At 51.3% G+C, this 13,605-nt stretch overlaps 1 protein-coding gene across 5 annotated transcripts in view; it reads left to right on the forward strand.

Moving 5' to 3' along the window:
* The window catches only part of LOC102087654 (protein CEPU-1), a 282,001-nt gene that overhangs the window by 234,341 nt on the left and 34,055 nt on the right, over nt 1-13,605 (forward strand). For all 5 annotated transcript variants that reach the window (XM_065040473.1, XM_065040474.1, XM_065040477.1 and 2 more), the window contains one exon: nt 6,124-6,356. In XM_065040473.1, the coding sequence (XP_064896545.1) occupies nt 6,124-6,356 (233 nt within the window). The remainder of the gene's footprint in view (nt 1-6,123; nt 6,357-13,605) is intronic.

Here is a 13,605-nt window from a genome sequence, read left to right on the forward strand (position 1 = left end):
TAGATGGCATCGCTTTATTCCCGGGCCATTAGTGTCAATTGTGCAAAGCAGAACTGGGATTTATTTGGGATGGGGGACACAGCTTGTGTTTGAGCTGGGATTCAGCCTGGAGGAGCATCAGCGCTGGGCTGGAGGAGGAGGGGGGGATGCTGGGAAGGATGGAGAGTTGGGGTGTCTTGAATGGCTCAATCTGCGGGCTTGCAGGTGGCAAAGGAGCATTCTTTTAGACAACAGGTTATAGCAGGGAGAGATCTCAGAGTAGACAACCCTTTAGGAGGCAGCTCTGGAAGAGCGCTGGGCAAGGGGTGACTTTCACCGAGCCTGTTTCCCTGCTGGCATCCAGGAGCCCCCAGAGCCATTTTTTGGGTGAAAAAGGAGAAAACCAGGAGGAACACAACATCCCTCGAGCTCAGCGCAGCGTCCCGGCGGGGTGGCATTTCATTAGTAAACTGGCCATGTCCCCGCACAGCTGTTGACGGGCAGTTGGGTGCCGGCGTCACCCCCTTTTTCCCGGGGACATTAGCGCTTTTGGAGGGCGCCCAAGCAGATGGGCCAGCAGCAACATGCCACGGGGTGGGAACCCGCCTTGGGGACACGTTCCCTCACCGTGCGGCCTGGGAGCCGCTGCCCTCATTGGTGTTTTGTGGCACGCTCCGAGATGCCGGGCTGGTAGATGCTATAGATGTGCAGAGAGCCCCCGTTGTTAGCAGAGACAATAGGAGGATAAATAGAAAGGCTGGATGAGGCGAGCAGGGGACTTGGAAAGGTGCTGGCGCGCTGCTGCATTGCAGAGAGAGAGAGACTTTTCCAGACAAGCCGTCCCTGCAGCATCGCAACCTGCCTGCTTTGCACCAGTCCTGGCTGTCGGGGGTGCTGACGGGGGATTTCCCAGGACCACAGGGGTGCTGGGCACTTGTAGAGATGCTCATTCATCTCTTGACTCCCCTGTACCCGCTTTGCACCAGGTCAGCAGGCTGCAAAGTGGGAGCTCTGTCTCTTTTTGCAGCCTATCCTTCCTCCCCAGTCCGGTTTCCGTGGTATTTGCCAATAAGCTCATCTAAGGCATCATACTGGGAGTTGTTTGCAGCTCTGCAAATCCCGGGCAATGAACCAAGGTGGATATTTTCGAGCCCGGGATATTATTATTAATGTAATTAGTGCGAATCATTTGCATGTATAAACTTTCAATTGCAGAGATCAGGTGCTTTACAAACATGTGTTATCTCACCTTTCCCAGCAAGGAGGTGCCAGAATCTTTAAAGCCTTGCAGAGGGCAGAAATGAAGGGCAGGGATTTGCAGGGTTTTGCTGCAGCTTGCAGCGTGAAGCCATTGGGAAAGGCAGGACCTCCCAGTCCAGAGCCCCAACTCCTCCTGCAAGAACCGAGATGAAACTCCGAGCAGGGAAGAGAAGCCAGGGGGGAAGAAGCACAAAAGGATTTCTATTTTCCACTTCTGAGCGCTGCTTTTGACCAGCTCAGCATGATTTTTGAAGAGGCTCCGGGGCAGCAGCTGATCTGAGGGCACCTCCTCGCCCCCGCAGCCTTTGGAGATGCTCCGGCTGCTGCTGCGGTGGGACGGGAGATAGATTCCAGCCCCAGCGGGGTCCCCCCTTTGCTGCCCGACCCCGCTGCCAAGTTAATCATTGGGTTGGCTCCTACCTGGGCAGGCAGCAGGTTCCCCATGCAGGGAAGCGGCTTTTTGCTCCCGTGGTGTGAAAAAGCCCTCGGGGCCGCGTCTTTGGTGGTGTCACATCAGCGGGAGCTCAGGGGTGCCCTTCAGCTTATGTTAGAGCTGAGGGTTAGGACGATCGGGATGGAGGAAGCGCGACATTCGCCACACATGTGTCACATGCACAAAAAACCTGGGAAAAAAAGCTTTTTCTGTCATTTTAGCACGTAGGGTAGCGCTGCATGTCAGCGTGGATGCGAGCATACAGCGCCGCAGCGAGCGTACGCAGTCTATATGTGCACGGAAAGGGAGCAGATGCTATAAATCCTGCCGAAGAAGGGCTGGACTGGTGGAAATTGCTGGTGCGTGAATTAACCCAATACAGCAAAGGAGAGGGAAACCAGGCTGGGCTGTGGCAGTGAAGGTTTTGGCTTAATATTTTTTAGTAAAAAGGCTTCCAGACCACTTTTTCTATGATAACAATGGCATCGTGGTCAATACGTGTCGCCAGAAGCGTGGGACAATCCAACCCTGGGTGTCCCTTTGCTCAGGAGTTAACAGCCAAATTCCTGTTGCATGAACATCATAGGAAAGTCTATGAGAGTGATGGGACTGTGCCTGAACGGGATTGAGTTGTTCACAGCCCAGCCTTTAATTAATCCTAATAAATAACAATAAAACGCGATAATCACAGAAATAAATCTGAGCTGCAGAGCTCCAGCCTCCGGCGAGGGTCTGGTTTGGTTGATCATTTATCGCCTGGCTGATGGTGCGGAGGCTGGAAGGTGCTGCCTGGGATGGGAGATGCTGGGAACAAAACAGGGTTTTTCTAGGGTAAGATGCGGTAAAAATTAGGTGGTAGTAGAAGAAGTGAGCCTGGGAATGCTCAGCTTGGTCACAGCCCCAGTTTGGGCCACCAAGTTTGCTGGGTTGAGCCAAGCGTAGCCCCGTCCCCACCTCCCCGGGATGGAGCTTGTGCCCTGATAATTGCAACAAAAGCGACAGTCAGGTTGATAATTTCGCGGAGCTCTTTTCAGTTCTAATTAACATTATTCATTTCTTGTGTGTCCTGCTGCGTTGAGGCAATCTGTGCTCTCCAGCCCAGCCCTCTGGAACACGGGTGATCTGCATAAGAGGCAACAAAAAAAAGAAGAAATGTTGCGTGCCAATTACTACACTTCAATAATTAAAAACCTCCTTCCCCCCTGCTGCCGGGCCACCTCCTCTCCTGTCATGTTTTGTGTGCAAACTCGTGAAAGCAAAGAGAGAATTTTGGGAAGGTATGTCATTGCTGGCGTGTGCCTTCTGTGTTCACGCCAAAAATTCAGGAAGGTACCGGGCACTCGGCTTTGGGACCCTTGCTGCTTATTTATTCCTGAGATTTGATTGCGGGGGCTGCGGTTTGGTCGTGCCCAGGGGGAGCGGGACAAGGGCACGAGCAGGCAGGTCGGGATGAGTATGGAAGATGTAAAGATGCACACAGGCGGCTTTTGCCTTTGGTGCATCAGCTGTTAAAATGCCCAAACTGGGGCGCTCGTGGTGGTGTTGAGGTGCCCCCAGCAGGGAGCGGAGGGTCTGGTGCAGCGTGGGGAGCTGCATCTCTCTGCAGACAGCGCTGCCCACCCTGCCATGGTGCAGCGCTGGTGAGCGAGCAGCTCTCCCACCTCCAGGAGCAGAAACCCCGAGGCTTGGGACTCAGATGGAGACAGGCAGGGAGCAGCAGCATCCCCTCCTCATGCTGACAGGCAGCAGTTTTTCATCTCCCTGGATGAGCAGGCCTTGCTTTCCGAGCAGGAACATAACAAGGATTAAGGATCTTGAGTGAGAAAATTACCTCATCTGCGCTTCATTATTTTTTACATTGTCTTTTTGGAGGCAAAGCGCTGTTTTCCATCACCTTGGGGACCTGTCTCTCCCCTCCCTGCCTGGCACATCACAACGAAAGGTGGTGGGGGCATCTCGGGGGGTAAGAAGGAGGATGCTGAAGGCTCAGGGGTGGCTTTGCTCTCCACCTGTGTTCAGAGCCTGGTTTCCTGACCGAAGCCAAAGTTTTTCCACTCGGCTGCTTGCGTGGGGGAAAGCAGAGCATCCCATCCCCGCGCCGGGCTGCTGGAGGAGGGAACGGGAGCAGATGGAGGGGCTGGAAAAGCCGTGGCCACCAGGACCCCGACCAGTGCTTGTGTGAGGGTTTAACACAGGGGAGGTGGAAGGAGCTCGGGTAGGAGCATGACCTGCCGTCCCCTAAATAGCACATCGTATCCAAAAGGTAAAGAGCGTCTTTCCCGGGAGCTGTTTTTGCACTTTATTACATATACATATATATAAGCCTGGGAGCTTATAGAGGTAGGGAAGAAAATAAAATAACAACTTGAAGCTTTCCGATCCCAGGGACAGAGAAGCATGTCTATGCAATAAGAAGAGATTGTGACCGGGTGCTGTGAAGGGCGAAAGCACTTATTTCACTGTTGCCTCATGCGTTACCTGAACCCCGCTGCTTTTCAAAAGCACTTAAATGCCCATGTGATAGATGGAATGCTTGGATTACACACTGTCTGGCTCCATTATTATCCAGGGATCTCCAAGCTGATGCATTTCACAAAAAAAAACTGGCATGGAAGAGAGAGGAAATCTATACTTTTCGTTCAGCCTGCTTACAGGTCCTTAGCAATAATCTCTGTGGAAGGGGCCAGTCCAGGAAATTCAAGCCACATCTGGTTTTTCGTTGCCGCATCCTTTTTGGTAATATAGTTTTGGAGGGTGGACACCCCCTGTGCTTGTGCAGACGTGCTGCTCGCTGCAACCGCAGGAGCATATTTCATGGCATTGCGCCAAATATCCTCCTGTAATTTCAGCTGAGCTCCAGAGTACAATATCCCAAACCTGTCCTTTGGGAAGGAATCTCAAGTTTTGTTCAACTTGAAGCAACTAAACTCTCAGTTTTAGCTCAAGTTGTAATGCAGCTGAGAGCAAGAGCCGGGTTCTTGGTGTTCAGCCCAGACTGAATCTATTGCTTTTTTTAATGTAGATAATAAAAATGTGCTCACATTTAATTTATTATTATCGTAATATCATTACGGAACAGCAGTAAAATTGTTTAATTTATCGGATGTTTTTCACACCAGAGAGGGAGGATGGTGCGGTAACTTGGGTGCTTGCCTAGCAAATCACAGCACCCATCTTTGCCTTAGACAAAGTCACCCTATGGGGATCCACCATCCCTAACCTCCAAATGTTGCGTTCTGAGGCTGAGTGGGTTATCAAGGCTTTTTCTCTAATCACTGTGGCCAAAGAGATACCTCCACAAAGATTCTAGATGAGACAAGACAGCTTGTCCCCAGATGGGTGCCTGTGTCTTTGCTGGCATCAGTAGTGGACACAGTGGATAAGTCTGCATCCCACAGATACATCCATCCTTGGTGTTAACTCCCCTGCCACCACAGTCTGGCATGTGTAGCCCATTAAACCCCTTGCATTCATTGATGTTACCGTGCGAGACCTCCCAGAGGCTGCCCTGCTCTTTTTTTAGGTGCTTCCAAAGTTAATTTGCATCCCAGCCACTGCACAAGTAATGGAGTAGATTGGGGAGAATATAAACGGTTGATCTGAGGCCGAGAGTGCTTTTATTGCAGGGACATTATCCTCCATCACCGGCATCCAGCAAAGTGCAGCCAAGTCCTAACAGCTCTGTAATCCTTTGGTGGGAGCAAGACTGACCCCTGCTAATGCAGACAGGAAAATTATCCCCTTCAGGAGCAAAGTCTTTTCTAGTTTTGTGCTGTGTTGTCTTCTGGGGAGGGCTCAGTTCCCTAATGAGGCTGGAAATAGAAGATCTCTGCCTCCCAAATGTCACTTGATGGGTGAAATGCTTGGCTGGGGTGAGTGAGGGAGAAGCAACAATGCAGATGACGGGTAGGGAAGGAAGAGCTGACGGAAGGGACAAATGGTGGGAAGCTCAAGGTTTCTCTCTTAGAGCCGGCTTTCTCCCGAGATAAACTTTCCTTGCTCCCTTGTGAAGCAGAGTGAGCTGCTTTCCCAGCTTTGCATTTCTTTGTCTGGCTGCAGGGTTACGAAGGTGTATGGAGAGAATGACAAGCGATGGGTTTGGGCAAGAGGCAGCAACCTCCATCCCACCAAAAAAGTGTGGTTTGGACTCAGGATGGTGATCTTTGCTCGGCTCTGATTGTCTCTGATTTTGCAAAGGATGAATGGGAGGGGTGAAAGGTCCTTTGGTGGCTGGTGCTGAGTGGCTCTGACCTCTCTACATCTGAACTCACAGTGAAGCTCTGGGGCAAATCCCTGGAGCCAGCAGTTTAGATGGATGTCGGTGCCCTGAGCACTGAAAGCACTTGGTCTCTGAAACCGGCAGCAAAGCTAAAAGCAGTGCCAAGAGGAGCAGGAGAGGCTGGGGAAGGGAGGACACTGTTCTGATGGGTCACCTCTCTGCTTCTCCCCAGGTGCTCCGTGGATAACCGAGTCACCCGGGTGGCCTGGCTGAACCGCAGCAGCATCCTCTATGCTGGCAATGACAAGTGGTGCTTGGACCCTCGGGTGGTGCTCTTGGCCAACACCAAGACCCAGTACAGCATCCAGATCCAAGACGTGGATGTGTATGATGAGGGCCCCTACACCTGCTCCGTGCAGACAGACAATCACCCCAAGACATCGCGTGTCCATCTCATCGTGCAAGGTAAGAAGAAGGGGATTTGTAGAGGGGTTGGGCGTGGGGCTTTGATTTCTGTTCATGCCTTTTGCTAAGGTGTCTTCTCCTCCCATTGTTCCTATGTTGAGCTGCATATATGTTAGACAACTTGGTGCAAATGTAGAGGGTTATCAACAGGCTTGGAGAGTCCAAATGAAGTTGGGCAGCGCCCAGACATTTGCAATCGCATTTATCCAGCTTTCCTGGAGTAGTCACGGGGCTCTGAATCAGGCAGCTCCACCTCCCGAAGTAGTCACTGGCAAACCCACGTCGCTGTTTGTTGTTGTTGTTGCTCCTGTATTTTGATGGGATTATTTTGTTTTCCATGCTGGAGGCAATGCTTGAAGTAAAACTTGCGTTGGGTAGAAAAGAGAGAGCTGGCAGATTTGTGTACTTTGCGGGGGTGTGTGTATGCCTAGCAACAATATGTGTTTGTGTGTTGAAACTCTGTCCCCCTGCGAGGAGGAAGAGGAGGAGGGAGGCTGGCATGGGGCGGTGGAGTGGGTGCATAGTTTTCGGCAAGCTCTCAAGAGCTCCTGGGCTTTCAAGAGGTGATGTACAAGCATGACCAGACGTATATCCATCTGCTTGACCACCACAAGCATGACCAGATGTGATGGTGGAGCAGATGGATGTCCACGCAAGATAACTCTTGTGTCCTTGCTGTGGGAGGCGATGGGGACGTGTGCTGGGCAAGGGGGAGCCTGCGTGGTGGGACATAGGGGACCCACTGTGCTCTAAGGGAGGCAGCCTCGGGGAAGATTAATGGAAGATTTCTAATCCCTTCCTAGCAACCCTTTTTCCTCCTCCTGCTGTGATTTGGCCAGGAGCCCTCTTAGCATGACACACCAGCTCGAGTATTGGAATCTCGTCTCGGGCTAATTTTCGAATGCTGATGGGTGTATTGATTTGGAAACAAGCTGGGTTAAAAAGGCATTGGTCTTGTACACAGAGTCAGGTTGAGCTAATCCGCCGTCGATATGCCAGGCCTGAGCGTTATTGACAGCCTAATGAATAGTAGGGGGAAAAAAACCCAAACCCAGGACCTTTATTTTCTCCGCTTCCTCCCCTTCTGTTTTCTCTTTCCTCTTCGAGCAATCAAGCAAACTAAACAGAGCCGGACTTTCTCCATCTCCATTAACCGCAGAGAGAAAGCGGCTGTGTCGCCAACCCGGCTCCTTGCTGTTTATCTTGCAATCTGTTATTACCTGCCTGAGTTTCTTAAGCCAAAGTCGATCACCCGCAAGTTCTGAAGTCGCTATCAGGCACCGGCGCGGTGCAGGACAATTTCTGTCTCTTCTCTTCTGATTCCCGTTTCCTGACCTAAATTTTCCGTATCATCAACATCCAGGTTCATCCCTCCTGTGTCTTGCTGTATCATTAGGAAGAGATGTTTGGGTAGTGGAGGAAAATACCATGTCTTAACTCCTTGCGGCAGTACAGTTAAGTGCTGGGGGATTTAGTGATGGGCTCAGTCCTGTAACTGCTGAATATCTTTGCTGCTACCAACAAAAAATACCAGTTTTCAGGAGCAGGTCCCCTAATTTTGAGAGCTATTGCTTGGCTCACCCATCCTGTTCTCAGGTGGAAGGTGACAAGAGCATCATGTGCAGGAACGTGCTGGAGCAGGACATGAAAGTGAATATCATGTCCAGTTAATGAGAAGCCTGCCTTAACGACCCTGATTTAAATTTGGCTGTCAGGATTAACTCTCCTGCCTTGGAAAATGGGCCTATTAAATACATAATCTGGTCTAATCCTGTCGTAAAAGGCGTTCAGTGGGAAGCGGCACTTAGCTCTCCCTCCCAGGAAAGCAGGGTGTCCTGGCGCTGGGTTTTGGGGATGTGCCGAGTTAAGCACATGGTAGGAAAGGAGAAGAAGTGATGAGAGGAGATGGGAAAGGAGATCTCCCCTTTAAAACAAACCCTCACCCCATGCCATGAATCCCTCTTTCCCTTCCCAAATTTGAAGAAAGAAATAGCCAAGGGTGGAGGGAGCGAGGAGCTGGCGGATTCTGGTGTCCAGCAAGTGGTGCTGTGCAGGAAAAGAGCAAAAGTCAGGAGAATAAGAGTGGGAGAAGGAGCTTGTTTTAGTGTGTGAGGGTTGGGGATGGTCGCCCTAAGCAGCAGGAGAAAATCAGCTAGAATCCTCCAGGAACCAAGGATGTCCACGCTGCAGTGAGGGAAGAGCTGCTCATTTATTTCAAGGTTGGCTGTATTGATGGCTGAGATCCCAAAATAGGTGGGTAGAAGGCACCTCAAGAGCTAATTTAGCCTGCCCCCCTGCAACGAGGCACGGGCATTGCTGGCAAACACGTGTGCAAGCTATTCTTGAAAATCTTTAACAAAGCAGGTTCTTCAGGCTCCCTGGACAATCTATTCTATCGCTTCGCTGGCTTTATAATTAGAAAACGTATAGCTAATATCTAACTTAAACCTTCTTTGTTGCAAATGAAGTGGAGTTTTTCTCAGCTTATTCCCAACGGACGTGGGGAACAATTGATCAATGTCCTCTTTGGAACAACCTTTAGCTTTTGGGAAGGTTGTTATCGTGTTGCCTCTTAGCCACTTTCTTTCTGAAATGATGCCAGCCCCGTTTCTCCCACCTTTTCTTGTCGGTCAGGCTTTCAGAAACACTTGTCAGTCTTGAAATCCCGTTACAAAAGGTGATTTTGCCGATCTAGGAATAGAAGGTCGGTGCATCTCTCCTTCCTTCTGTGCTGAGGTGGGACAAATGAGCCCAGGAATGAGACAACAGACCCTTGGCATTCAGTGCTTCAAATCTCAGATCTGCTGTTCTTGGGGAAAGCTCTAAATGGGGTCAAGCCATGCCAGGTCGATGTCAGCCAACAACAGAGCTGCGAAAGGCACAAAGAGGTTCTTTGCACCTGCATCTCCCCAGGGAAGCAGCTCCCAGATGACAGCTGGACCTAAATCAAACACCTTAGGGGAGCGCCCGTGTCATCTGCAGCATCTGGAAAGTTGTCCCTGCCCTTGTTTTTCCTTAGGAACAATTGCCGTAAGACCAGACAAAACCCAGGGAAGCCCTATTTGCAATAGGCCAGCTCTGAATTTGGAGGGAGGCAGAAACCCAGGTCCCATTGACCTCCAAGGAGTGATGCTGTCCCTTCCTCTCCTGTACCCCGCTCTGCTTTCCTTAGCAAGTCCCACTGCAGCAGCATCTCCCCCATCTCCCTGCTCCGCCACTTCAGCTATTTAAGCTGTTCTTTGGGTTCCTGGGTTTAAAAAAGAGAAGGGAAGGAGGAAGACGGTGTCTGCAAAGCTCTTATTTGTATTGATAATAAGCCGCCTGCGAAACACTCCCACTGCCTTGTAAGATGCATTAAGGGAAGTTCGCCCTTATCTTGGCGTGGGAAATGGACTTGGGGAAGGAGGCAGGGTGCCTGCCGGAGTTTAATCTCACTTAGGCACACAAATTTGCATGATAGAAAATGGTGGAATTTTAGCGCTTAGAAAGAAAGAAAGAAGTTTAAAAAAAAAAAAATAGAAAGGCAGGCAACTGGGGGATATTAGGCTTTCTCGCTTCTTTATCAGTTTCCCTGGCCCTATCTGGCTCTTTCTGTTGTCATTGGAGCAACTAATCACCCCTCCCCTTTTGTTTGGTGTAAATGAGTTTTTTCCCACTCTTTCCCAGGCCCCGGGTTAATCTGCAAATCCCTGCCTTTGTCAGGGAGTTAATTACCTGCCCGCCGGAGTCGGGGGGCTGTCCCGGTGGTGGGGGGCACACGTGCGGTGCCGGTGGCACCTCGCCACACACCGGGGACCATCACCGCCAAGGTGTGTGCTGGCGAGATAAAGCCACCGGTGGGGCTGTGACGCCCGAGCCGGCTTTGTTTCAAGCGCCGAACTCTGCGCAATTAATTTTCCTTTGATGCCATAAGCCCCTTGGAGTCGTGGGAGGATAAGGATAACTTCTTTGCCGTTGCTTTTGTGCGTGGGTGGAAGGAGAGCAGTTCACGCGGCTGGAGGAAGGATCCGTCCCCGCCGTCATCATCACTTTAGTCCAAAGGTATCGAGGTGGCTCATAGGGAAAACAGTAGATGGGAATGCATTGCTTGTGCCTCGTTTTATTTTTGTTATGGAGATGCTCAGAGCCTTCCTGACCACCCACCATCTGTGAGCTTTGGGGACCTGTGGGGCTGAGCCTGTCCCATGCCACCTCCAAAGCCACTGGTGCTGAGGTGAGGAGGGGCAGATGGGTTTCCCGAGGGCTCTTTGGTAACTTGGTGGCCATAATGTTGTGTAGATGTTGGCCATGTATGAAGTCATGGGCTGGATTATCACACTGGGCATCAAGATTCTTCCCAGCAGAAACCCCCTGACCCCATTCTGCTGTGGGTTTTTTGGAGTGTCCGCACCTTTTCCCCTATGACAGCAGCTGTCTTTTCCAGAAGCAAAAGCAGGTTTAGATAATACCTTCTAAAAAATACGCAGAGAGCTGGGGGAGCCTCCCCAGACCGGCGGAGGGGAGGGAACCAGCGGCACGCAATCGAAATCCTCCCTCGCTTCGCCCGCGCTCTCGGCTCCTTTGACTGATGCGTTCCTTCCCCGGCTCTCTTTTGTTGCTAATCGCCGTCCGTCCGTCAAAGCGTCTTTTCCTTTTGTATCCGGGCTGTTGTGGAGGACTGAAGGTCTCCCACGCGCTGTCCTAGTTGTTGGCTTTGCATCCCCGTTTTGTTCTGCCAGCTGGGAGCATCCCCTCCTCCCGCATCCATCGGTTCTCTCCATCTCCCTCCCATCGTTTCCAACCCTCGATTCTCCACGCGGACCCATCACCTCCTCGGTGCTCCCTCACAGTGTGACCAAGTACCGGGCAGCCTCCCCCAAGTCACTTGACCTCTTTGCAAAATCAATTTAACATCTGCAAGGCAGAGATAATAATTGTCACCTACTTCACAGGGGGGGTTGACGAGGATTAATTCGTTAATGTCGACAGAGGTCTTTGAAGATGGAACACACTATCTGAGAGCTAAACGTTATTATTAATTAGCAATTATATCATGGGACGGGAGGGGAGGAAAGCAGAGATTGCAGATCCCGTACAGGAAGCGTTTGCTCCCGGCTGCCCCATTTATGTGCCCGTTCCGCTGGAGGAGCGAGCCAGGTCGCTGCATCCCACTGGGATGTGGATGCAGCGCATCCTCCTTCCTGGGGGAGCAAAGAGCAGGAGGGATGGGGAGATGAGCAGTTCTTAAGTGAATTAATCGCTCATTAGACGGAGGGAAACTTGGTCATGGAGAAGTGATGGTGAAGGGAAGGAATCCTCCGTGCCGTGATTTGAGCAGGCCGGGCACCGCCACATCCATGTTTGCTGTTCCCAAGGAGAAATAATATTTGGCAAGGGAACTGAGCAAGGGGAAGGAAGAACCAGTGATTCATAGGACATACAGACCGTTTTCATTCCCTTCATGTTTTTCTTCCTGCGTACCCCAACGCTGTGGCGAATTTCACTGTTTTTCTCCCCCGGTGAACCGCTAATGCTTTAATCCCGTGTGTGGTGGGGTTCCCATAAGCAGCACCAACACGAACCCTTTGCTTTCCCCGCCGGCAGCGCGGTGCCCTGGTGCTGGGACCATTTCCACTTCCGACACCCCCGCGGCCCCGCGATTCCACCTCCCCGGCCGCAGCCGCGTGTGCTTTTGTTGGCAGCGAGGCGAGCGCAGCGCGTCTCTCTTTGCTGCTCCCCGGGAGATGCGCAAAGGTTGCCCTCCGATCACCTCTCTTTTTAGCAAACAAGAGCGTTCTCTTCTTTGAGCCTTTCTAAGCCGGCGAGCTCCCGGCAGCCCCGTTCACCCATCCTCTCCAAAGACTTTCAGGGAGAGGTCGACTGCCTCACCCCGAGACATTCACCAGCGGCTCTGTTAATTCCTTTCTGTGGTGCCCACGGCTCTCCAAGCCAGGCTAGAGAAGAACTTGAGGTGTCTGCAGGTCTCCTGTTCACCCCCTGCATGGCAAATCCCCCCAAAGAGCAGCACAGCAGCATCCACACCTTGAGGATGCTCTTTGGGCATCTCCCTGCCACCATGCAGGGTTTCCGAACCATTGTGCGTGATAAATCCGGTGGTGGTTTAATGAGGTCACTGCAGTTTAATGTTACTGCAGTAATCTCTTTTGTTTTACTACATTAAAATATTTGTGGCGGAACGGCTGGACCACTGTAATGCGATAGCGCTACCTTAATGTTATTGTTACCATGGCGACGCTAATGGCGGCTCAATAACATTATTGCAATTTAATCTGGCGACAATAAAATTAAGGGGAGAACGGTGAGACCTCACCAATGTAATGTTACTACAGTAACAGCATTGTTATCGTAATCGCGGGAGCAGAGTCAACTCGTTGTAGTGTAATATTGGTACCAGGGTTTTATTGTTACTATAGTAACATGGAGCATCCGCCAAAAGTCGCGGCAGGAGATGAATGGGAGGAGATGTCACTGGCGTTGCCGGTACTACAGCTACCCCAGGGTTGTCAGTACAGGAAGGTCACGCCGGTATAAACTCACCCTAATTCCACGATTGTGGTGTTTTTATTGGGGTCTTGCTTGATCTCCCTCTGTTGCCGGAGCTCTGGAGAGCGGGTCTGTTGTTTTAGCGTCGGTAACTCTGCAGGGAAGGATTTAAAGCGCTGCCTCCATCTAGTTCCAGATCCTTCTGCCCGGCATTTTATAGCATGTGGCTGTTACGGAGCGATAACGTTTTATAGTTATATGTCATCTTTCATCATGAAGGATCCCGGCACCAGCTACAAATTATTGCCACGCTGCAAAGGGCCAGGCAGGCAACCCGACACACGCTGCGTGTGAGGAGGGGGTTTCAAACATCCAAGGGCACCGGAGCTCACTGTGCTGCCCTGGAGAGATCTGAGCACCGATGCCAACGCAAGTGAGAGTCCGTTTCATTTTTAGGACCTATCTGTAGTCCCCAAACTTAGTGAGATGGGGCAGGGGTGCAACCCCAGGCAGCACCCACCATCAGCTAGGTGGGAAAAGGGAAAATTCTTCCCTTTTCAGCATAGCAGCTTGTATCAGGGCTGGAAAAGTTTAGTGCAGGCGGTGGGGAAGGGAAATGGGGAGGGGTGGCTGCTGCAATAGGCATTTATTATTGCAGTGCTTGTTGCATGGTTTGCTCTGCATCAGGCGTCAGTGTTTTGTGGCAGAGGTGTGGTGGGTACGGCTCAAGCAAGCGGTGTCCTGGGGCTGCAGGATTGTATGTCTC

Source organism: Columba livia, chromosome 24 (assembly GCF_036013475.1).
Source record: "Columba livia isolate bColLiv1 breed racing homer chromosome 24, bColLiv1.pat.W.v2, whole genome shotgun sequence".
Lineage (NCBI taxonomy): Eukaryota > Metazoa > Chordata > Aves > Columbiformes > Columbidae > Columba > Columba livia.